Raw genomic sequence first — 23876 nt, 5'->3', positions numbered from 1 at the left:
CCCCCCCCTACATCCTCTCAGTACCCCTCCGTCACCTTTCACCTTCCAGTTTCGACTTCTTTCAGAAACGTAAATCACCGTTCATTTCCCTTTACTTACTCCTCTTCTGCCAACTCTAGTCCGTCTTTCCCTTTATTACCTTTCAAATACTTACTCCCCTTAATGGGTACGTGAGAGAAGATTGGGTTGATATGAGTACAGTCGAATCAAAATACGACAATAGGGAAGTTTTAGGTGAATTTTGAAAGATTGTGAATAATCTAATATAGTCGTATAAGATCGTCAGGTGGCACGAAAACTTATATCAAGTAAAGTAGGTACACAGAAACACGCGTTGGTACTACTATTCCCCCGTCGTAAACAGGAGACGACGACTAGTTCCAGACATAACTCGCCAATTAACGTTTCTTTAAGTTAAGTAAACGCTCACCCTTCATGTACATGACAGCTTGTAATTACTTCTTACGACTCCATTAGCACGGGACCTTGTCGCCCCTGAACCAGGCAAAACTTAGGGTGTACGTGCATTTACTCGAGCCAACCGGAATTCACACACACACACACCACACACACACCACACCACACACAACACACCACACCACCCACACACACACCACACACAAACACACACCACAACACAACCACCACCACACACACCCACACACACACACACACCCACACCACAACACACACACACACACACACACACACACCACACACCACCAACACACACACACACACACACAACACACACACACACACACTACACACACAACTAAACGGATTAGAGAAACTGACACCGATTTATATACCAGGGACACTTACGTTGAAAATGGAATAGCAGACAAATCAGGACATAGTTCACAAACAACACAGAGTCACCTCTCGTAAACTTATTAGCACGGTATTTTATTATGCACCCGCGATACTAAGTCGTCGTACCGACTACAAGGCTCCCGACTACACTTCCGTTTGACTCTCCGTATTTTATACTTTCCGGTGGTGTCTGAAAAGTCTCTTTGTTTATGTGAGAAGTACCTGTGGCTCGCGACTATACGGGTTAGTCACACAAGGAGAGCAACCATCAAATTAATCCTTTTAGTGTGAGACACAAAATGCGAGTACCGCGATTGTTCTCGGGGTATTCTCCTTCCTACACAGGTTAAAGTCAATAATAGAAAACATCTCGGTTTCTTCCTCTCAGGTGAGTGTGTTTTTTCCTGAGAGCGTCATGGCGATGGAGCCTTAAAAAAGAGATGATACTGCCTACAGCGTGAAGAAAACAGCTCTCCCATTATAACAGTGCTGATGTCTACTGCTGTTGACAGAGCAGAGGCCCACTGTAACATGAACACACACACACACACACACACATTCAACTGACAAGCCCTCAAACACGCGCACAGCGATGTACAGTATACGTGAACGGATTAGAACAGAGGCATGGTTACAGGTGTAATCATGTGTGTTTCCCTCCTGGGTGCACCCGACCTTTCACATGCCTCCTTTTCCAAACTCTCACGCAGGGACCTGACCTGTTTTCTGTGCCTACAGAGGAGCCGCTAGCGTTTTCCTAACATTGCTCATGTTTACATGCACATGAAAAATGCGATCATGCTGCCACTGAGGGGAAAAGTGCCTACAAACAGAAGTTTGCATTCAAGGCTGCTTAAAGGTTGTGTGACGCTTTAAGTAGCACAGCTGGAAATACGTCTCTTAAAGGAATACAACTCTTATTTGTTTTTATTTGTCATACTTACTGATACTAGTGTGAGTAGATAAATGAAAGTCAAAAGCTAAGAATATACCATGTTTGCTCGCGACATGAGCGCTGACAGCTATGTCTTGTATTACAGGTATACATCACTGTAAACACAGGAGTGGACAGATACTCACCACTGCTGTTTCTCCTGCTTCTCTTGTTTTTTACTCTCACACACCACTGTTAGTCCCCAGCTAGAAACACACAGACACACACACACACACAGAAAGAGGAAATTAACAATTATAAACGTCCCAGAGATGATGATTATTGTATTGAGTCTGCCCTCTAGTGGTCATTCTGTTAAGAAGTCCCCATTCACTTTTCCAGATGAGGCAACAGATCCAAATGTTGGAATATTAATTATTAAAGTTTATAGAAAATTCCTTTAGATCATTTCCCTCAAGAGTAAATGGGGCTATACAAATGTTTTTCAGTTTGTGTTGTTTTAAAATGATTCATTGTGACGTTAGCTCAGGATGCGGTTGTCATCTTTTTTACAGCTCTCGCGATTCACAGCAGCCACTTGTTGTTTTCGTCTCAGTAAATGTGAGGAGGATAAGAAGTGACATCAGTGCTACACGACATGTGCTCACCATGTAGGAGGACGGAGTTTCTTCTTAATACCCAGGTAGACCTTTAAGCTTTTCACCGCCCAATCACGCTCTGGACGGTTACTCTGAGGGAGACAGAAGGAAAGTGTGAAAAGCTGTGACATTAAAAACATGTCAGAGTTGAATTGAATCTATTCATCTTACTCTGACTTCCTTGTACATTCTGAGAGAGCTGGAATTCAGGATGAAGTATCGGTCGTGGAAACTTCCAGAGGACAGTCCCAATCCCAAGATGCTTCGCTCCTCTCTGAATTTCATCATCCCGTGTTTGGATAAATCCACTTTGCTGGCTGGAGGGCAGAATGAACGATTACAAAGAACTCAGAAACTCAAAGAGGAAACATCTTGTTGGCAGCGGGTTTGCGTGTTTACCCAGGTACACCATCATCGCCTCCATAGCCAGGTGTTTCTTGATGAGCAGATGGGAGTCGGTGCCAAAGGAGTGAAGGATGGGTAACACTCGCTCCTGATAGTGCAGTGGGCGTTCTGAGGGAGCAATGACAATAAACACAGGTTGATGTTTATGAATCTGAAGAATCCTCAACATGTTTTCACCTCACAAATCTCAGGTCAACAGGTTGAGCTTTTGACAACCTGATTGACAATTTTGTAGCTATGAAAACATGTTCTATTTAAGCAAACAATTGCAAATGTCGCTTCAGATAAAGGCAGCCGATTGAGCTCTCCCGCCTACATACTAAACTTGAAAGAGCTTTTGTAATCCAAAGGTGACATCTGCAGTATAGAGATTATAACAAGAATTCCCCCCTGCTCTTCTCGTCACTCTTTCCCGCTACCTGTACCATTCCTTCTTCACCATCAGTTTGTTGGGAAACCTGCCAAGTTAGGTTAGTTTTACTGGCATCCAATAAACCACCTACGGGCTTCCCGGTGGGTAACCAGCTGGCCTACATACCAGGCTCAAAACAAACCACGACACATTCACGTTAATGAGAATGATCTTCCTGCCTCTGGAGTCTGTGTGTCACTTTGTGTAGGTCACGCTGGGGTTGAGTGGAGAGCACTTCACAAGCTTTGCGCCATTGTTTTTATTTTGCTTAGGGCCCATTTTGTATCTTTGATATTCATTTTAAAGAAATGTAACTTCTTAACCAAGTGGGCAGGAATCTGTACCTAATGTACAAAAGTGTATACAAGCAATATATTTGAGAGACGCATTTGTCCTCTCTTTCTCACCCATTTCCTCCTTGTCGCTGACCTCCCAGCAGTTCCAGTACTCTTTGTCTTTAACCCGGATGTTACGCCGGTCCAGGACCTCACAGGTCAGCTCTGCTGCTGTCATAGAACCAGGGATCTGAGAGACGACGTAACACAATTACTCCTGAGAATAATTCTCCTTAGAAAGTGTGGCTAAACACTAATGTAGGCAGTTGTTATCACCCTGGGTCACGAGATAAGTATTGGGCAGGAATGTGAAATGCAAAGCAATGTTGTGTAATTTGGAAAAGGTCCAGGTCACCTTGACATGTTGCTCTGCTGTTTCCTTCTTTTCCTCCAAGTACACAGTACAGATGAAGTGCCCGCCAGGTTCAGTACTCTGAGTGTCCGGTACGCATGAACACAAACACATACACAGGCAGACAGAAAGGGTCAGACAGAATGATAACAGCATTAGGGCAACAAATAACAGAATGCATTAATGTCCAACTGCAGCACACATCTGCATGCATATACGTGTGAGAACAACACCGGAGTGTTTTTGCGAGATAGTGTGTGACTCACGGGAAACTTTGTGTTGAGTGTCTCTCGCACTTTGATGATGACAGTGATCTCTTCCAGCTGCTTCTTAAGCTGCTGCTCATCCACCTGCAAACAAGTATACACACATTTACTCACACATGCAACTGAATCAAATGTCAAATGATATAATACTTGAATTGCAGCGTCAAGCCATTCTTTAGATCTCTGGTTGCAACTCCCTTGGCATTTCATTTCCCAATTTTAGGCTTAAAATGATGAAATAGGACTGTTATCTGTTTCTCAAAGTTGTTGGAGCTTAATCTTGCAGCCCATATGATATTTCATGTTCGTTGACATCTCACCCTTTCATATCTTTTGACTCATTGTTGTGTCTGCAGTTTTCTGATACCATCACTTCAGATAAATCAATCAGCTTAGAGAACAAACTGTTTTGCCCTCCTGTCATCCCACATGCGAACAGTGAGCAGTGAGTCTGACCTCAAAGATGAGTGTGTAGTGCTGTATGAGGTCCTCTACGGCGCGGCCTGCAGTGTAGTCCTTCCCGTCCGTCTGGAAGAGTGTGGGGCCGAACACTATGGCCAGGTTATGGAGGTTCATCTGGTTCAGCTCAGAAAAACGCTGCACGCTGAAACACATTCGGGGAAAACACACATGGGTATTTGCAAACAGACATGCACACAGATACCAGATGATACTCTATCAATGTGTGTTTGTGTGTGTTTCTCACCAAAAGAGATGGTTGATAAGGGCTTGTAGTGTAGCCTTGTTGACACGAGGAAGTCTTTTCAGCAGCAGCTGGAACTGGGAGATTTTCTGGCTTTCTTCCTGAATGCCTTGAGTAAGAGAATAAAAGAGGAGAAGGAAAGATAAAATCATGAATACAGAGGGGTTTTAAAAAGAAGCAAGATCCCAGAGTGTCAGGAAGAGTATGACAACCAAAGGGAGAGAGAGAATGAATTTGTGGGAGAAGGGGATAGAGATATAAAAAATGAGGACAGAAACAGTGAGAGAGAAATGAAAAAATGTTTGCCTGTGATCTCACATGCACACAAGTTCAAACTTTTGAAAATCATGCTCAACATGATATGAAACAAGATGTCACGCAGTTGCAGCCTCTCTAGGAAACTGCTTCCAATATATTTAAGAGTAGTACAAAAAACAACATTCAAGAGTTTGACTGAACTTTCTTGATGTGAAAAGACTTTTTGAACAGTTTATTCCCCCTTTACCTACATTTAAGTAAACAGACATGCAACATGAAGTCTGTTGGGAATACTTCTTTGGTAGAAAGAAGTCCCTTAAGTGTTAAGACGGTAAAACAGTCCAGAGCGAGGAATGTGGAATATCCTAAAAAGACTAGACGTATCCCTTTTTCACCTCCATTATATTGGAGAGGAACCAAATGTCTAACAGTATCTTCAAACCTGATAAAATAAACATACATATATTCGTAAGGCTGGATTGGTTTAGGAAAAAAATGTTTTTAAGAATAAACCCATCCCGAAATCACAACTTCACTAAACTGCAGTGCACAACAACCATCTTCTGAATCTTACCAGCAGCACTTAGCCAGGCTTTGGATTCCTCTGACGTGAACAGCCCCTCCTCTAAGTCCCTGAAGAAGCGTTTGAGTGTGGTGGAGACGTCGTCCACCTGGTGCTCTCCTTCCCTCAGACGAACACTGCGGGCGTCACGGTGAAATCTCTCGCACAGCGCGGCCACACGAGAGTTCACACCGCTCTTACGATATATCCCCTCAGAGGTCAAGCCTAAGAAAAACAAAACAATCACACACAAAAAACATATTGTTAGAAACACAGGCCATTGTCGATACCATAAGAGAAAGTACACACTGTTACAACACTGATTATTTAAAAAAACCTTGTTCCTTCAAGTTGATAGTCATATTTCTGCTTAAACAGAACAGCCGAGTTTACATTTAGGATTGTAAACTGAAATCATGATACAAAACAAAGATGGACAGCATGTATAAAGTGTATTCCTCCTCAAAACTAGACTTATTTTGGGGTAATAAGAGGATCAATGCATAATATTGTTGCAACATTAGAGATTGGTCATGAGGACAAAATATGTGGTTATTAGATTTGTTATTGTTTTATGCAAATTGCTGCTGCTGTATTGTTTTTAAAAGACTAATACTTTGATGTTCCTATTCAGTGACGTCAAATAATGTGTATTCAAACATTATTCTATCAAAAATAAGACAAAACTGCAAAATATCTGCAAATACATTGTTAATAGAGGGGCCATCACTAAAATATGTTTACAATTTTGTGTCAGTTTGTGTCAAATTAGAAAATAAAGAGCCTGGGGTGTGAACATTTGCAAGGCATTTCCACTAGAGGGGTTCTGGCTCTGCTGCTTTACAGTATGTAGCAATGAGTCATGACTAAAATCCTGTTTCAACCAAGTGTGTGATTTCTCAACTGAGGCTTGGTCACAGTGTAGTTCCTTTATGACAGACCTGTCAGGACAAGATGATGTGGGCCAAGTGACTGCAGTTCCTCATATGGCTCCTAACACCAATAACAAGTCACTGTTTAAAGGGTTCCAAGAACTTAATAACGCCAAAAAGGATGGTAATGCAAATGTGTCAAGGTGAATGACCATTATCAGCTCATTAATGGGGAAATGAGGACAGTTGCCCTGGTTTCCCAGAAAGCTGACCAGAGGGATTAACATCTCAGACAGAAAGTAGAGGATATCAGCAAAATGAAGCCTGCCTGCCTGCCACACACACACACACACACACACACACACACACACACACACACACACACACACACACACACACACACACACACACACACACACACACACACACACACACACACACACACCTTGAAGTCCGTTGGGCTGAACTCCTGCCATTATAATCACATGAGGCCAAACACATAGAAAGCGCCAAGTGTGCACACACACACACACAGTAAGGCCCTCAAAAGACCAAAATCACATACAGTACAGCAATGTAGACTGTGTACAAGTGAATATATTCCTGTGATGTAAATGAAAGCAGAGCCAATGTGTGTGTCAAAGATAAGGAGCATGGATGTGTGCATTTAGATGAGTGTGTGCCTTTGGATGTTGACACAGTGAGCAACAGAGAGAATAAGGTAACTCTCTAAATGGCCGTGTCTCACCGCACTGCGTGATGTAGCCGATGCAGCTGTGCACCATGACAGGTATGTCTGTCTCCGTCAGCTGCTGCTGGCTCAGTGTGTCTCCTCCACTCCCCGCTGCTGCCTGGATGGCCGTACACCAGCCGGCAAAATCCAACTTCCTCTCACCCTCTATGTACAAAGTCCTGCATAAAGAGAGAGAGAACGACAGAGGAGAAAAGGGAAGGGATAAAGAGGGAATATAACATTCAGAAAGAGAAGAAAAGATGGAAAAAGAGCATGGGAGTAAGGGGGAACACGTTGAAAAGGTGTACGGACGGTAGCAATAAAGAATACATTTTTGTGTTTTGACATTTGGGAACAGGTTGTGAAGTCAAACACTGGAGCAAACATTTATTTAAACTATCACTATTGTAGCAAACCCAATGAACCTGATATCCCCGCTCACCTGCCTCTCTCCACCAGAACAAGCACCTCATTGTCTTGTTGAATTGCTGTGAGACACAAACACGGAGGAATCATTTATTATTCACAGTATGCCTGTGCGTCAAAATACTGTATCTGATATGTTTCTTTCTGGTTTCTTTTCAAATGACTGTTCTGTCAAGAATCCTTCGGAGCACACTTCCCTTTCACTATGTGTACACAGTATAGTATGTAGTAAAAGTGCTGTTTGTGTGCGTATTTGTCTGTATGTGTTTTACTCACAGAGCTCATTCAGTTTGCGGAGGTGGATCTCCTCTCCCTGGCTGTCCTCCAGGTAGGCGTGAAGTGTGGAACCCACCAGAGCAAACCAGCCCACCTTGGATGTTTGCAGGTTCAAGCCGTCTTTACACTTCAGCCGCCCAATCCGCTCAAAAGCTAACCTCAGCAGCGGCTCTGCAGAGGCCGGGATCAGGCTCTACAAACAAAACGGGGACATTACGGCTATGTAATACATTGCACATTATTTATTGTTTCGCTCCTCTTTTAAAGAGGATTTAAGCACTTCAGCCTGAGAAAACCAATACTAATTAAATTGTGAAAAAAGGTTAAAGCTCTTGTAAAGTACTTCAATGGTATGAAAGGATAATGTGTCTTTGTGGCTAGACATTCAGGAGCCATGGATATTCTGTCCATCTACCAACTTGGCATTTGTGTTTTTAAATTCTCAGGTAAACAGAAACAGCCAATAGATGCAATTTAGGCAATCCAGCATCTTGCATATCATTTAAAATGATAGGTTATGCATGATTTTGAGCATGTTTTTACAAAAATAGTACAGTACTATGAGTCAACCTTACTCTTATACTGCACTGACTTCCAGTAGTTTCAGCAGTAGTTGCTTTATTTTACATCATCATGCAGCTGACCATTATATCAGCTGTAAAGAATGCTGGAAAATAAGTGACAAAGGGAAAAAGTCACAATTCACTAGCCCTGTCCTGATCACTATGCAGCCTGTAACTACATTTTTCTTTTAAGCATCAGAGCTCTGCAATTTCACTACAGAAAATGAATAACTAGGGTTCACCTAGGGAGAAAAGAAACAGAAGGATATGATTGAGGGTCTAGAAAATACATGTTTTGGTGGTTACCCTGGCAATAGACTTGACCCATTCCTTGTGGCCGTCTGGGTCATCAGTGCCGAACAGATAGAGACGCTCTGACTCAGAGTACAGTTCAAAGGTGTGTTCATACCTGATGGGTTTGAAATAGGGGTTAGGAGAAATTGATACAGAAAGTGATATATTGATGTGATACTGTAAAAGATGTAATTTTGTGTAAAAAAAATGGTCATGCCAGACGTGTATTTGGTTTCACCTGACAGATGAATATGTACAATAACACGCGTATTCAGTTTTGGTTATGCATATTATTTCAGTTTGTATTTACTAAAAGTAATTTAATACAGACATTAAAATGAAGGGGTAATGGATTGGTGTGTGTGTGTCTGTGTGTGAGTGTGTTGAGTGTGAGTGTGAGTGTGTGTGTGTGTGTGTTGAGTGTGAGTGTGAGTGTGTTGAGTGTGAGTGTGAGTGTGAGTGTGAGTGTGAGTGTGAGTGTGAGTGTGTGTATGTGTGTGTGTGTGTGTGTGTGTGTGTACCCATGTCTATAAGGTGGGTCAACAGCCAGACAGACAATCTCTGAAGCCTTCAGAGCTCCGTTAGGGTTTGAGTTCTTGTCACTCTCATAGTAGCTGTAGGTGCCATCATTGAGCGTGCACCAGCGACGACTGAACTCTACATGAAGGGAACAATAGAGATGAAGAAATAGAGAGAATATGAATAATTATAATAATACAAATGACTGCAGTTGCCTCCATCAAGGATGTTACATTTTCTGTTCACAAGCCAAGGACAACAAATAAACACTTTAAAGTTGCAAAATAGGGCTTGAGGCGTCAGCAGAGGTCTGTTCTCTGGGTGCCATTTTAACTTCATTGTGTGCTAATAAAGAAGCCAATTTTTTAACTGACGTATGACTAAGAAGATGGCTTCACAACAAAAAAGAGACTAGGATATGATGTCCATGTGTAATTTTAATATACACAAGAACATTCTTTCGAAATTATTTTTGCGTTGTTTTGTATGTTTAGATGTTCATCTGTGGCTTTCATAAGCTTGTAAATGGAGAAAAATAAACAAAATGAAAAACATTGAATATGAATTATTATGTGTTCTTTTTTACTGTGTAAGTAAGTGTTAGTGTTGGATATTGTGTGTAAATACCCTCTTTGGCCTTGCGCTCTGTAATAGCCCGGGCCATGGATGCAGTCTTGAAAAGGAAGCCATTGTGAGACACACAAGGTGCTGGCAAGTAAGGTCTCGTGTCCATGCCTCCACCCGGCTCTGACCGTGGTAGTTCTGCAGGAGAAAAAAAAATACAATTATTTTATTGGAGAAAACCTAGAACATACTGTACAGACTGTCATTTACTGTACAGACTGTCATTTACTGAGAATCTATCTGAAATAGGAGAAGTGCATCTCTTAAAGTTAAATGGAAAATGTTATACATCCCAACACTCCTTGGTATGACAGGAATGTGGTTATGAAACATTAAGGAAGTATAAGGAAGGTGCGCTCAACTCTCATACCCTTAAAATATACAAATATTAGGCCTACAGAACATACAGTATAAAGCAAATCATCATGGATTTAATCCACATACAAATACTGTATGCATCTTATCTGTCTTTAATAAATAGTTTGATGAGTTAAAAAAAAAGCTGTATGTCTTACTGTACCTGTGTTGAGGTTGTGGCTGATTAACTCCGCCTGTAGGGGCTGTGTGTGTGTGGTGGCTAGGGAGAGAGCAGAGGGCGAACTTGGCATTCCAGTTGGACAATTTACATCTGCACCACAGAAGATCAGGCTCAACGTCTCCAGCACATCACTGCCCTGCACATTTATAAGAAGAGCCTGGAGAAAAGGAGAAAAGAGGTAAAAATCAAAACAAGATTAAATTCTCATGTACAGAAATTGCAGATGGAGACAACGATGTGTTGCTCATGCAGGTCAAGGGCAGATTCAATATGTAAAAATACTATCTAGGCCTGGTGAAATACATACTAAAGGATCATATCAGATGTCAAATTAGCATATTTTTTCAATTGAATAGAATTACAAAATCTTAAATGGCCAAAAACTGGTAAGACAAAAGAGAGAGACACTTTAACAACACTATTAAACCACTGTCTGGTTTGTAAGGGAAAATGCAACAGAGTGGGAAAGGGAGATAACATGACAGAGAAAGAAAGAGATAAAAAACGCTAATGAGTAAGAATGATACTAAACTGATGACTTCTGTTATTTGGTCCTGCAGCTGCTGACCTGGCTTTAATGATACCATGTCCTCTGGCAGCTTGATTTCAAAGGAAACAGCTGAGGTCAAACTCAGTGTGTGTGTGTGTGTGTGTGTGTGTGTGTGTGTGTGTGTGTGTGTGTGTGTGTGTGTGTGTGTGTGTGTTTTTTTTTGTTGAGGTTGGTTCAAACCTGGAGCAGGCCCTGTTGTTCCATAACCAGAGTGTGCAGCTTTCTGATTGGTTACTTTGGTCAGTACCTGTCAACACCGCTATGCCTCTGCCAAGTAGAAGATATGCAGTGTGTCTTGTTTGTTATGTTTTCTTTAAATATAAAATGTAATTATTTGGGGATTTATAGGACCTGTGGAGGGTATTATTATTATTATAAAACTTCCAAATGTTAATAATTTCTAATTTCATTTGCTGATTCCACTCTAAATCCTCTGTATGCAATTTTAATAACAAAGTAACCTGGAGCCATTTTATAGTGATTGGTCAGTAAGTCTCCAAGCTTTATTTTAGTGGAGCACTGGTGAGCTGACACATATTTGAGAGCTGATGAAAAGCTAACTCATGTGGTCTTATAAACTTGTGCTGCTCTTTGTGTGAGGCACAATGCAGCTCATGTACTGTAGGTGGTATTGAAGTGTTACATTTACTGATATTTCCCCCTTTGTTTTACTAAAGGAACTAAAAGGGTATTATCAATATTTCAACTGGATCCAATTGAATTAAAGTCATATGACCAAAAACATTGTGGGCTATAAAATAGTCTCACACATATCTGCGGAGAAACAAAAAAAACAATAATTGACATAAGTTGAAAAAAGAGAAAAAACTTAAATGAAAGGAATCTCTTAAAACAACAAACAACTATTTAAATTCCTATTAGAGGATTATCATCGCCATAAAGAGATTATTTACTTTTCAACCATGTGATGACTAACAAACACAGATTACTGTACCTGACAAGAACTACATTGTTGTCGAGACTGATATTATGTCCAAATATTGTACACTCAAATGTAAGGGAAGTAGGGGGAGGTGCAATAGGAAAGATGTTGTGACTGAGTGAAGGAGGATGCAGTGTTTTCACAGCTGAGGAACTCAACTTAGACTTACGCAATTACACACAAACCCATGTGGCCACATTGTCTTCTGTTAAAACCAATAAGCTCTCTTGGATCTGAAATTCCACAGCGCTCTGTCACACACACAGACAGAACCCCTCCTCTATTTGAGCAATTTGTTAAGCCCACACACACACCAACTGCAATTCTGATCAATTCAATTTTAATGCACCCCATTTTAGAACAGTCTCCTCGAGTGGATCATATGGTTGCAGCGATAAGGCTGTTTTTTGGGCTTGGGAATCAATGTTACTCTAAGTTTTCATTGCTTTTAGCAGCTTCATAACATTTACACGAGGAACAAATAATACAGGTGTCGTTTTCAGGCACACTTAAACATACAACTTGTGTCTAAAAATGCAGATGACCAATTAAAAGTCATAATAATGTGCTGTAATTAGGCTTTTAAAACCAAACTCACATAGACACTTATAAGTAAGAAAATATTGCTCAAGTAATAATGTTCAAGTTTTATCCTGTCCTTTTATCTTTTTTAAATAACTTTGTCTAAATCAGCGACAATAGGTAACAGTGAAACACCGGGTTGAGAAGGTTCAATAGATTTAATTCAGTCTGTAAATCGACAACATGAAACTGTAGGAAAAGTCCCAGCATGTTGGCAGCATCATCTTGGAATCCTGGATCAAAGGGAAACAATATGCTGCTGATCACTGGAGTCAGTTTGACGGAAACATTTGTTTTGTTTTCACCTTTTTTCTGTTTGGATATGGCATTGCACTTTCTATTTTCCTTTGCCAGAGACTTATTAACTATATATATTTTGCATCCTTCTTTTCTTTTGCTTGAATATCCTATACAATCTTTTTTTTCCCAGGGGAACAACTCAACTAATATGATGACTAGCTCAAATGTGGGAATCTTGTACACTACAATACAACCTGGTGGTTTTAGCCTGCTCTGTGGCACTCGGGCTATGAGAGAACAGAAGCCCATTTGGTGACTCCAATTTTATTAACTATAACCATCAAATTGACCGGCCACAAAAGCCAATACTTCAGATTAATCCCTGCAGGCTAACATTAGCCGCGATGCTACGAGCTGAGCCACAGCAAAAATATACTCTAATTTGACCGCAAGCACAATGCAGTTCAAGGAGAGTACCTTGCTATAGACAAGTAGTGTGTGTGTGTGTGTGTGTGTGTGTGTGTGTGTGTGTGTGTGTGTGTGTGTGTGTGTGTGTGTGTGTGTGTGTGTGTGTGTGTGTGTGTGTGTGTGTTGTATGTAGGTCAGTGTCCGGTAAGGAATCAATAGCCTAACCATGTGCATTCTGACTAAGGGAACCAATCAGAACAAAGTACAACAAGGAAAAGGGTGTTTGAAGACCTCACGCCCTCCAACATCTGCTGTCTATGAAACAGGGAGTAATGTAATCACACACACAGACACAGAGAGAGAAGGAAAAAGAGAAGAGAAGGGAATTCTAGAATCCTTCCCAATTTCCCCAGAGAGTGAGAAAGAAAGAGTCCGAGAGATTTTATCTGGGTGTGTCTGAAATCACTGGCCTCCATCTGGCCTCCACAGTTTAATGGGACGGAATCTAAGTAAGCAATGAGAGGTACAGAAGAAAGAAAAATATTGTGAGAAGAAGATGAAAGCGTTTTGAGGGGCACATTAATCAGACCCTGATTGTACTTGGCTACAAACTGGACATAACACACTCAGACCTCCTATGCACAGACGCACACATGCAGCCCACTCTGCTTTGTTCATTTGAGCATATAGCGAATGTTCAACAAAAAAACACACATTTCTACATGTGTGTATGCACGTCCTTGTATTAAATGAGAAGCAGATATCCACATATGTTCCGTCATTACATCACCAGGGACAGAGAGGGAGATGGGGAAGGAGGTGGAGGTGAAAATCCAGACAGATGGTAAAGGGAAAGAGAAGAGTATGAATATATGGCATAGAGGAAAAACAGAAAGGCAGACACACAGAAAAAGGCTGACAGATAGGGAGGAAAAGAAAATCATTTGGAAATACACAAGACAGCAGATTCCATCACGCAGTACAATTGAACATGTTTTATGACTTAAAACCCTAAAGTGTGAATGTTGAAATGAAGGGACTAAGTTGGAAGGTTTCTTATTTTATGGAAGTCACTTTCCAAAACTATAAAAAGCATAAATACAGGCCCATAAAAAAGTTTAACTACTGCCTCTCAGCTGAGTCTGCTTGCTATAATAAGTAACGAAAACACGCTGAACGTCACTGACATAAAGTCAACATAGACACAACTCAAGAAGAATGGGAGTAGCCATAGGTTGTGGTTGTTCAGGTGGGAAGATATTAACTCATACTATGCTTATAACAAACATGTGATGTTTAATATAAAGTGGGATCAGTGTATGGATTTTAGACTCTTTGGAAAAACATACTTTGTCACTGCATCTTTTCTTGCACTTTTAAAAGTAAGCAAGTCAAACTTGGCACAATCATACTACAAAGCTGCCACACTTCCCTTTGTGTTTCACAACTTAACGCAATACCGTAAATGTCCCTGCCAATCATCTTTATGCTCCACCCAGTGCTCTTTGGCTTCTTTGCTCTCTCATAAACAAAGGGGGGGAGGGTGGGTTGTTTGATAAGTTAATCAAGAGGCTTTGAGGGAAGTATTATAATAAGACACCATGAAGTAACACAGGCTCATGGCTGGCCATTCTACACAGTATATGTTTGGTGTGTAAAAGTTGATGTTGAAATATTTCCTCATACAAACTTGTTTTTGCAAGAGAATATGAAACCCAACTATTGAATGAAAGGCTGTTGAAAGCATCAATAGTTGACTGCCTAAAAGAGAGAGGCAAAGAGAGGGGGGACACAGAGCAGGAGGGGATTGAGGGAGACAATGATGCCCATTGACAGAGGTGAGCCTATCATCTCGTACACAGCACACACACACACACACACACACACACACACACACACACACACACACACACACACACACACACACACACACACACACACACACACACACACACACACACACACACACACACAAAAGGCACAGAAACATGACTACACACATTCAAATGCATGTTAATGTATCTCCACCCACTCCCAGTGGAAAGCATACACACAATAACTCTTATGTGCTCGCTGACATAGATCAACAACACAACAGTTCTTATAGTCTCAAGATAAAACTATGCCACACAAATACATGTAAATATGTGTTTGTTTTAGAGCACTGAGCTCATATACAGTGCTGTCAGAGATCCAAAGTCCATTGACACACATTTCTGAACTAACACTACCCTACAATCCTTAAAACCCACTGAAATAATTCACAAATACACACAAAATACTTTCAGTACTGTTTCCTACAGCTCACACACACTTACTTGTAGGTTTTCAGTTCCCTTTAATCTCTCCTGTGTCTTAGTGTCAGTTTGGAGGCACGAAAAGTAGCGAATGGCAAAAATAAAATCAGTTTGAGATGCTTGAGTCGAGCAGGAAAGTTAAGAAAAGCAGCCAGGAGTGGAGAGATCAACTTTCTTCTGCAGTCGCAGCCAAACAATGAGGAGGGGGAGAGGGGGGAGGCGGAGTTACAGCACATTCCAGCTACAGCCGTGAGTAATGATGTCACATTCAGAAAAAAAGAAAGGAAAAACAAAGAAGAAAGGAAACAGAAGTGGAGGTAAAAAGCGTGCAATTGATAAATAAACCTGAGCCAGAGACACTCCAGTACTCACACAGGACACACACGTCTGTTTCTCTCTACTTTTCACACAAACACACACACATACACTGTCTGATTGGCAAAGCCTGTGCACACAACTACTTAGCTAACACAAACACATTGTAGAGTATATTCTTTCTTAAGACACACCCAAGTCAAATGAATAGCAACGCAGAAGTGAGGGAAGCAAAGCATTTGGATTTAAGAAACAGGTAGAGCAGCATCTGTTTAAAATGAGAGGCAGTTAGTTCTCCTACAGGGAGACAGAGAACTGGTCACATTCTCAAATAACGCAGAGAGAGATAACCATCATGGAGGACGACCTGCAGCAGCTCAATGAAAATGGTTTGAAACAAAACAAGCAATAATTGGTATAGACAATAAGAAAACATCCTTTATCTCCTTTTGCACTTCCCAAACATAGTGACTCACACACAGGCTAGAACGCTTCAGGGAGGAAGAATAGAAGTCAGTCAGGTGTCTAATGTGAATCACGCGCACACACATACACACACACACACACACACACACACACAGTCGTTGAGCAGTCCACAGTTTGCGGTAAGTGGGTTAAGCAGCTAATGAATGAGCAAGCAGGGGCTGACACACTGACACATTCACCACACACAGCGGAGCACAACATAAAACCCCCGAATCTAGCAGCACGGAAACAGCCCCCAGGGTCCTACTTCTGACTTTTACTGACCAACTTTATCACTTTGACAGGGCAACGGTTCCCACATTAACAAGGACATATACACAGGTAGTGCATCCTGAGAGGGCTCTTGTCTACAGGTACTGTAATTCCTCCCTTCTTTGTAATGTCTGCCCTACATTGCTGATTCTCTTACAACACTAGTATGAGCTTATATGTTTTGCAAACTATGGTGACTCAGAGGCATGCCAGGAATTCACAGGAGATAGTTTGTAAAAAATAAAATAACGCTCCTATTACTCTAATAGGAGCGATGTTTAGCTTGTCTCTTGATGTAATTCATTCTGATTAATGCATTCAGCCGACTGTGCTTAACATGTAAGCTTTTTTGCAATCTAAAAACCTGCGTTTCTTCCTCCTACCGTGAGTTCAATTCAGTCTCATGGATGCCCCACTTTGAGTTCAAGTAACAAAAGCAGCTTGCTAAAAAAGGAGAAAACATCACGCAGTGAAAGAGTTAACTTTAGACTGGCTACTTTATTGTCACTGACTGGAAAATGTGAGACAACACACTTATTTTGGACTTTTATGATGAGTTTGATGAGGGATTTAACAGATGCTTAAATTAATGTTGACTCTTAGAAGGTTATTTACATATACACATACACAGCGATTTACTTATTTGTTCTGCATTCTTTTGAACTGGTCTCACAGGAATAGCTGCTTTATTGTTCCTCTTTCTTTCAGTGAATCAATCTGACAGATTAATAAAAAAACAGTCATGACATTTCTTTATTCTTGGAGTCTTACTCATGATCTGATTAGTAAACACTCAGATGTATGGTGTATGCTGTTTGTGTATTGCAGTGCAGAGTTCAGTCACAACTCAACCTGTTTGAGACATACGCACACAGCTGCAGGAAAAAAAGTCTTAAAGGACTGACTGTGTTGTGTGTAAAAGGGAGTTGTAAGTAACTACATTCAACCGTACCCTTCAGAAGACACATAAATGATAATAAGGTCATCATGATGGGATAAAGGCTATTGTTTAGTGTCATGATTTGAAATGATTTAGATTCTCATGGTCATGATTTGGTTGAAAACATTACAGAGGCTGCTGATTTCAGGAACTATTTCAGGTCTGCTTTACGCTAATACATAAGGCATTGTAGCAAGATATATAATGAAAGCAGATTAAAGTGTTAATCAGCTTATGGAGTTTCTATTTATTTAAATGTTATATAAAGTTTTTGCCATAACAAAGGCGAACCAAAGACAAAAGGTGACATTCATTCATGCTAAACTTGCACGAATAAACACTAAAAAAAGCTGTTTGTATTTTTCAATACTCAGTGACTTAAAAAAGCTACATGAAAATTGCTGCCTGTTACATAAACTAAATTAGAGGGCTTAGGCTAGCTGACTTTTTGTTCATCAAAACCAAATTGTAGTGGATTGCTATTCTAACCATCTCTAAATCATCCTTATGCACAAAAGCATCTCTTTCTCAAGGTCTGTTGACTAACGGTGACTTAAATGTACAACGTCTTATATTTTATAAATTAAATCTCTATAACCACTGAAAACAATGTGTACTGTATATTCAAATCGTAAACACAGGGGTTACAATCAAAGCAGCGGATTAACACTTACATTGTTGAGCTCTTTCTGGTTTCCGAACAGAGGGTGGTACTTCCTGTATTTGCCCTGCCGGTACTTATTGGTGATGAAGCGGCGTCTCTCCTCGCTGCAGCTAGAGGGGACCAAGGCTTCACTTGGCGGGATGTTAGCTGCCCAGAAACTGTTAACCCGCTCGTTGCCCAGCAACAGGAACACCTGCAACACAGGTAGGATTTAGATGAAGTATTTCCACATTAAGACGAGTAGGAGGCATTTTTGTAGAGGTCAAGATGTGGACCGTCTTTTGACAACATACATGTACAATGTGCAGTTTATCAAGAAGGCTTGTACATTTGTGTTATCATTATTTTCATTGCATTCTATTCAACCATATTTAACCAATGTGTGTGTTAATCAACATAGGAAAAACGAAATATTCAGTAAATCTGCAGCTCTGTCTGGGTTCAAACAGCCATATAGAAAACACAACAACTCTTGAGTGTATATTTGTGCGTGTACCTTTATGAGCTCCTCTGTCCAGACCTTCCTGTCCATCTTCAGACTGCGCACCTTTGAGATGCTAGGACCCAGTCCTCTGTGCTCTCCTGGAACACACCAACATACATTATGAAGACTGTACAGACTGTGTAACAATATTGTTAAATTCTATTGTAACCCCACTTTTAACAACAGGATATTTATTTCATGTCCTTGCAACACATAGCAAAACAATTCATCAATATATCCTCTGTGTTCTAAGCTCATTTTGAAGACATGTATTCGCTGAAGATACTCAAAAACATGCTGACAACAATGTCAAAACTTTGAGAAGCATAATATCTTCACATTGACAAAAGTAGAACACAGAACATCATGGACACAAAAATACACGCATATACACCCCTACCCACACAAACCTGCGCATCGTTTGCAGACCACCACACACAAGTTGATGGCCGCCCATTCTGGCTTTGGAGCCTCACAGTCGGCACAGAGACTGTTGCTAGGCTCCTCCCAGATCCGGTCTGCCACCTCGCTGTTCGACAGAGCCTCACCTATGGCATCACGCATGGAGTCAACCCACTGCTCCCGCAGCTGCTCTGACTCAGCGATGAAACTGCGGAGAGACACAAACACACGGCCGAGTGTTGGTGCCGACATGATGGTGTTGATGACCACCAAATGAATGAAAAGCCTGTGTTTGCTCCGTGGCTGTGAGTTTATCCGTATGCTCGTGAATCCACTGAGAGCTGACTCTAACTCTGCTTTTGTTTTGCTAAATATACTGAAGTCAAAGACTGGAAACTTTATAAACACACACACACACACACACACATTTGTGGCTTGACGCAGTCTCGCATGTCTGAGTTCTTCCTCTTTTCACTGGCTAACAACACAACTGTCTGCGTTCTTAAAACACAGACTTCTTAAACAGCTAGTTTAAAAAATGAACACTTAAAATGCAACACAGTCCAACTCTTATACAAATACACAAGCCTTTTCAGCTCTCCCCATCCTGTCAAGCTGAGCAGTTGCACTGCAGGCTGCGTACTGTCGGCCAAATGACCACACACCACACAAACACAAAATACTTGTGCACACATATCTGCCTCCATTTTCGTCACATACACACACACTCACAGAAAGAGCTTTTCACATTCTCCAAAGATGTCCAGCTGAGGACTGTGAGTGAAGCTGGACGGTGGGAGTTCTCAGTAAAAAAACAGGATCTAATTTCCCTGAGGCACCAAAACCAACTCCACGGTTGACTTTGCAGGAAGTTTGATTTTCTTTTGATCTAAAGTCCTTATGGTAAAACATAAATCCTGTATATAAAAGTATGTGTAAGCACAAGATACTTGCAGAAGGCACATACACAAAGAACACCCAGGTCAGACAAAGAGTTTTACTTTATACACATGAAACAAAGTGACGGAAATTATACAAACGCATACACACACACAGATTTGTGGCTTGATGCAGACTAGCCACATAATGCATATGTCTCCATCCTTAAAGTAAAGTAAACACTCAAATGTCTTAAATTGACCCACAAAGACTCACAAAATGTAAGAGTTTGGATTCTCTTATTGCATTTAAAAAGATATGTTGTGCACATGTAGTACCTGAATATGCGGTACGGTGTTGTAAGATCAAAGCCACGGCGATCTGTTTCTTTAATATTTCCAACATTCATCTCAATGGATGTGATGCCCACTCCTATACGATAGTCCTGCAATAGAAATATTACATTCATTTTAGTGCTTCTTTAAATGTGAAGAAGGCTGAATTAATGTCCACTAGTTTATCTTACATTTTGAGGATGATGTAAGTGTAATTTATAAACTAATATTACACTAATGTAACTTTGTGCAATTCATTATAAAACGGACAAGTCAAATCAAGCAATCTGATTGGTTCTTAGCCGTGATATACTGAGCGTATACCACGGGTAGAATTGTAAGTTACTTTTCACAACAAGTCAGTATCCCTCCGCGTCTGAGAAAAACAGTATACCAATTCAATATAACACTGCACATGATAAAGCCTATGCTCCTAAGATCAATTCTATCTGTTCCCTTTTTGAAAAGGCTAAACACACTGATGTAATGACTGTGTCGAATATGGATAAGTAAATATATTTTACTCAGAAAAACGCTTTATTGCGTGCAGTTTAATACTTCTATAAAGTGTTTTGCACAGGGCTCGAGCTTAAGGACGTCCCGTCGTCCCGGGGCCGAAAAAAATAGTGTCAGGGAGGATAAAAAATAATTTTGGGACGAATTTGGGACGAGAGTTAAAATAAAAATACCCTGCTAACTCTACTACAAACGGCGATGAAAATGAAATCGACTGCACGTTGTGTGTAGCACACAATTATTAAACCTCCTTGTCAACATAAACACACAAAACATTTAGCAACCCGCGAAACACACACACACACACACACACACACACACACACACACACACACACACACACACACACACACACAGACACACACATACGTAAGCTGTGCCCATGTGCTGTCAGCCAGCCGCACAGCTGGCTGTGCCCGCGAATTCCTGGCCCGCAAATTCGCGGGTCTATCTACAGTAGGCTATGTACTGAGTGTGTGTATTTCGCGGGTTGAGTGATGTAAAATGACAATGGTATCCCGTGGAGGAATTCTGAAATGTTTTACCGTTGCATCACAAAAACGCACAGCAGAACCAGACCCTGGAGCGCCGGCCTCTTTATTTACTTACTCCTCTTCATCCCCTATGGGTAATAAGGCTGAGATGAGAACCCTCCATCGTATTTAGTCCTTAGCAATATGCTGCGCCTCTCCCCATGTATGGATGGGTACCGAGCCCCGGTATTAAACGGGCTCCGCCCGGGCCGGAATTATTAAAGACAGTGGTAACGTTAAGCTCCGACGTTATCTGACTTTTTATCGGTACTGGAGACATTTAAAAAAGATATGTCATATGTAGTATTGCTACATAAACATTATATCGCAGTTTTAGTTTATCCAACTCCGTTTCTAATATGCAATAAGACTACAACATGCGTCTATGATGTATTTTCGAGCTTTCCAATCCAGACGAGATCTCTCTCTCCCGTCTGTGTGCGAGGGGGCGGGGCAGTTTGTAAAGGTCGCCTGACTGTGTTCCAGACTGTCCTCCTGGTTAGTGGTTACTCTGGGTTCTGTCTTCAGGACAGAGTGTTGGATTTTTTTTGTTAATTGGATGGGACTTGATTTGATTCAATATTAGTAATTTTCTCGTTTGTGCGTTTGTTTAAATATATTTGGCCTTTGTCATGTGATTGACTGATTTACTCAAATAAAAAGGTTGATGAATTATCATCTAATGATTTGTATGATGTTTTATTTATGTTAAAGGTCACTTTGAATGATTTTAACTAATGATAAGTGGTAGAAAAACTAATATTTTAAATTCGGGACGGTCCACATTAATTTCGGGACGGCTTAGATTGTATTTCGGGACGGTTCCGGGAGGATGGTGAAAAAAGTTAGTCGAGAGCCCTGGGCAGGGTATTGTTTGAAAGTGTTAAAGGCTGAATTGATAGTTGGGAAAGTGGCCTCAGACCCCCAGAGAACACTAGTGACACTATTCTTGCATATCAACTGTTATTTAATTTTCTATCTATATTTATTTATGCATTCAAATGTGATTGAATGCGAATATGTTAGTGATGTTGCACTGAAATAGCACACTGAACAAGATATCCTGAGGAAACGCACTTTCTACAAGTGATTTAAGAAGATGTTTATTCATTTCACATCTGTCTGGAGATGGTTAGCTTAGCATAAAGAAAGTGAGGGGAAAAGCTATCCTTGCTTGGTTTGCAGTAAAATAATGCACCTATAAAGCTCACTACTTAAAACGACTTATACCATAGAAGAGTGGTATATATGTATATATTGTTAATTTAGCTGCAAAAGGAACTACTGTACCTAAATGACAGATGTTATTTAAAAATATATTTATTTATTTATTTTTGACATTTGTTAACATTTTAGTTTGGCCTATGACTAGCTAACAGTTACAACATGTTTAGAAAACACACACAAATGCTAGTAATACCTGTTTCAACAACTTTGTATTCAAAAAATAACACTTAATTATTTTTCGTAATATCACATCCTGAGTTATATAGGCTTCTGATTGTTACACTATTTAAAATCCAACAGGCCTTGGACTCCAAATAAAGCCCCCCCCCAGCGCCTAATATCACAAAGTGTATCTGATTTGAGTGAATTGCACACGTATACCCTAAAATCATATCACATTTACTATGAAATGTACAAAAACGTCTGTTTATAAAACTATTTGGCTCTCCTCACTTTGGTCAGGTTTGATCACTATTTTATAAATGAAATCATATCAAATATGGCGGGTGGGGGGTTAAGGTTTTTGTAGATACAAATAGGAAAGTTTTAAAGCACTAAGTTTGGAGTCTGTGCTCTAAAGCATGCGGACATCCTTTATTCAGGTCTTCAGAATGCTCCGGTACAGAACAATCATCAGCTTACTTTTTATTAAGACTCGTTCCTGTTTTAACATGACAATGCTCCGTGCACAGAGCCAGCTCGTTAAATAAAAGTTCAGTGTGAGAGAACTCAATCTCACACCTCTGGATGAAGCAGTGCCAGACAGCTGTGAGTCAGAAAGAACTGGTGGAGTCTTAAACCATATATTTAACAGATACGGCAGAATATAAAAGTCAGCGGTTCAAACCCTCTGTGTGCGCATGCGTGTGTTGCATCTGATTTGGTGGATTTTTGGTCTCCTTCCTGCACTCCATTATCGTGTTGACCTTTTTTTTTTAGCATTTGTGTTGATGTGTTTTAGAGTTGTTGCTCCCATCCAGTTCTCACGTGTTGAAATTGTGTTTTTTTGCACCTCCCTGCCAGATTCAGCCATTCAACCACCATATTTCCCATCAGCCCCCGCTGCCTGTCATTGCATCACACTTTCATACATCTTCAGCCCTCTGACGTCTTCTCTTTGTTCCAGATTAAGGTGGTGAATGCGTTCCGCAGCTCCCTGCACGTGGGGCTGGAGAGCCCAGAGTCCCGTAGCTCCATCCACAGCTTCATGGCCCATCCTGAGTTCGTCCCGCAGTCGGAGGAGGAGGCTCGCATCCCCACAATCGAGGAGACCGGAGACGAGATCGACCCCCTCCCCAGCGCCTCCTCTTCTGGGGCGGGGGGGGAGGAGAGCCGC

General features: G+C 40.9%; 1 protein-coding gene across 1 annotated transcript in view; it reads right to left on the bottom strand.

Moving 5' to 3' along the window:
• The window catches only part of arap1 (ArfGAP with RhoGAP domain, ankyrin repeat and PH domain 1), a 38201-nt gene that overhangs the window by 4667 nt on the left and 9658 nt on the right, over positions 1 to 23876 (bottom strand). Inside the window, exons 6-27 of the mRNA XM_010797869.1 lie at positions 23622 to 23850; positions 20268 to 20374; positions 19059 to 19258; positions 18661 to 18746; positions 18175 to 18357; positions 10470 to 10644; positions 9953 to 10087; positions 9328 to 9463; positions 8819 to 8921; positions 7950 to 8142; positions 7690 to 7735; positions 7263 to 7426; positions 5655 to 5867; positions 4826 to 4931; positions 4576 to 4723; positions 4120 to 4203; positions 3857 to 3934; positions 3574 to 3691; positions 2749 to 2862; positions 2521 to 2666; positions 2359 to 2441; positions 1897 to 1956 (exon numbers count right to left, since the gene is read on the bottom strand). Of these exons, the coding sequence (XP_010796171.1) occupies positions 1897 to 1956; positions 2359 to 2441; positions 2521 to 2666; positions 2749 to 2862; positions 3574 to 3691; positions 3857 to 3934; positions 4120 to 4203; positions 4576 to 4723; positions 4826 to 4931; positions 5655 to 5867; positions 7263 to 7426; positions 7690 to 7735; positions 7950 to 8142; positions 8819 to 8921; positions 9328 to 9463; positions 9953 to 10087; positions 10470 to 10644; positions 18175 to 18357; positions 18661 to 18746; positions 19059 to 19258; positions 20268 to 20374; positions 23622 to 23850 (2907 nt within the window). The remainder of the gene's footprint in view (positions 1 to 1896; positions 1957 to 2358; positions 2442 to 2520; positions 2667 to 2748; positions 2863 to 3573; positions 3692 to 3856; positions 3935 to 4119; positions 4204 to 4575; positions 4724 to 4825; positions 4932 to 5654; positions 5868 to 7262; positions 7427 to 7689; positions 7736 to 7949; positions 8143 to 8818; positions 8922 to 9327; positions 9464 to 9952; positions 10088 to 10469; positions 10645 to 18174; positions 18358 to 18660; positions 18747 to 19058; positions 19259 to 20267; positions 20375 to 23621; positions 23851 to 23876) is intronic.

The sequence above is a fragment of the Notothenia coriiceps genome, unplaced genomic scaffold (genome assembly GCF_000735185.1).
Source record: "Notothenia coriiceps isolate Sejong01 unplaced genomic scaffold, NC01 NC01_scaffold00038535, whole genome shotgun sequence".
Lineage (NCBI taxonomy): Eukaryota > Metazoa > Chordata > Actinopteri > Perciformes > Nototheniidae > Notothenia > Notothenia coriiceps.
This window is presented reverse-complemented; position numbering and strand designations above follow the sequence as displayed.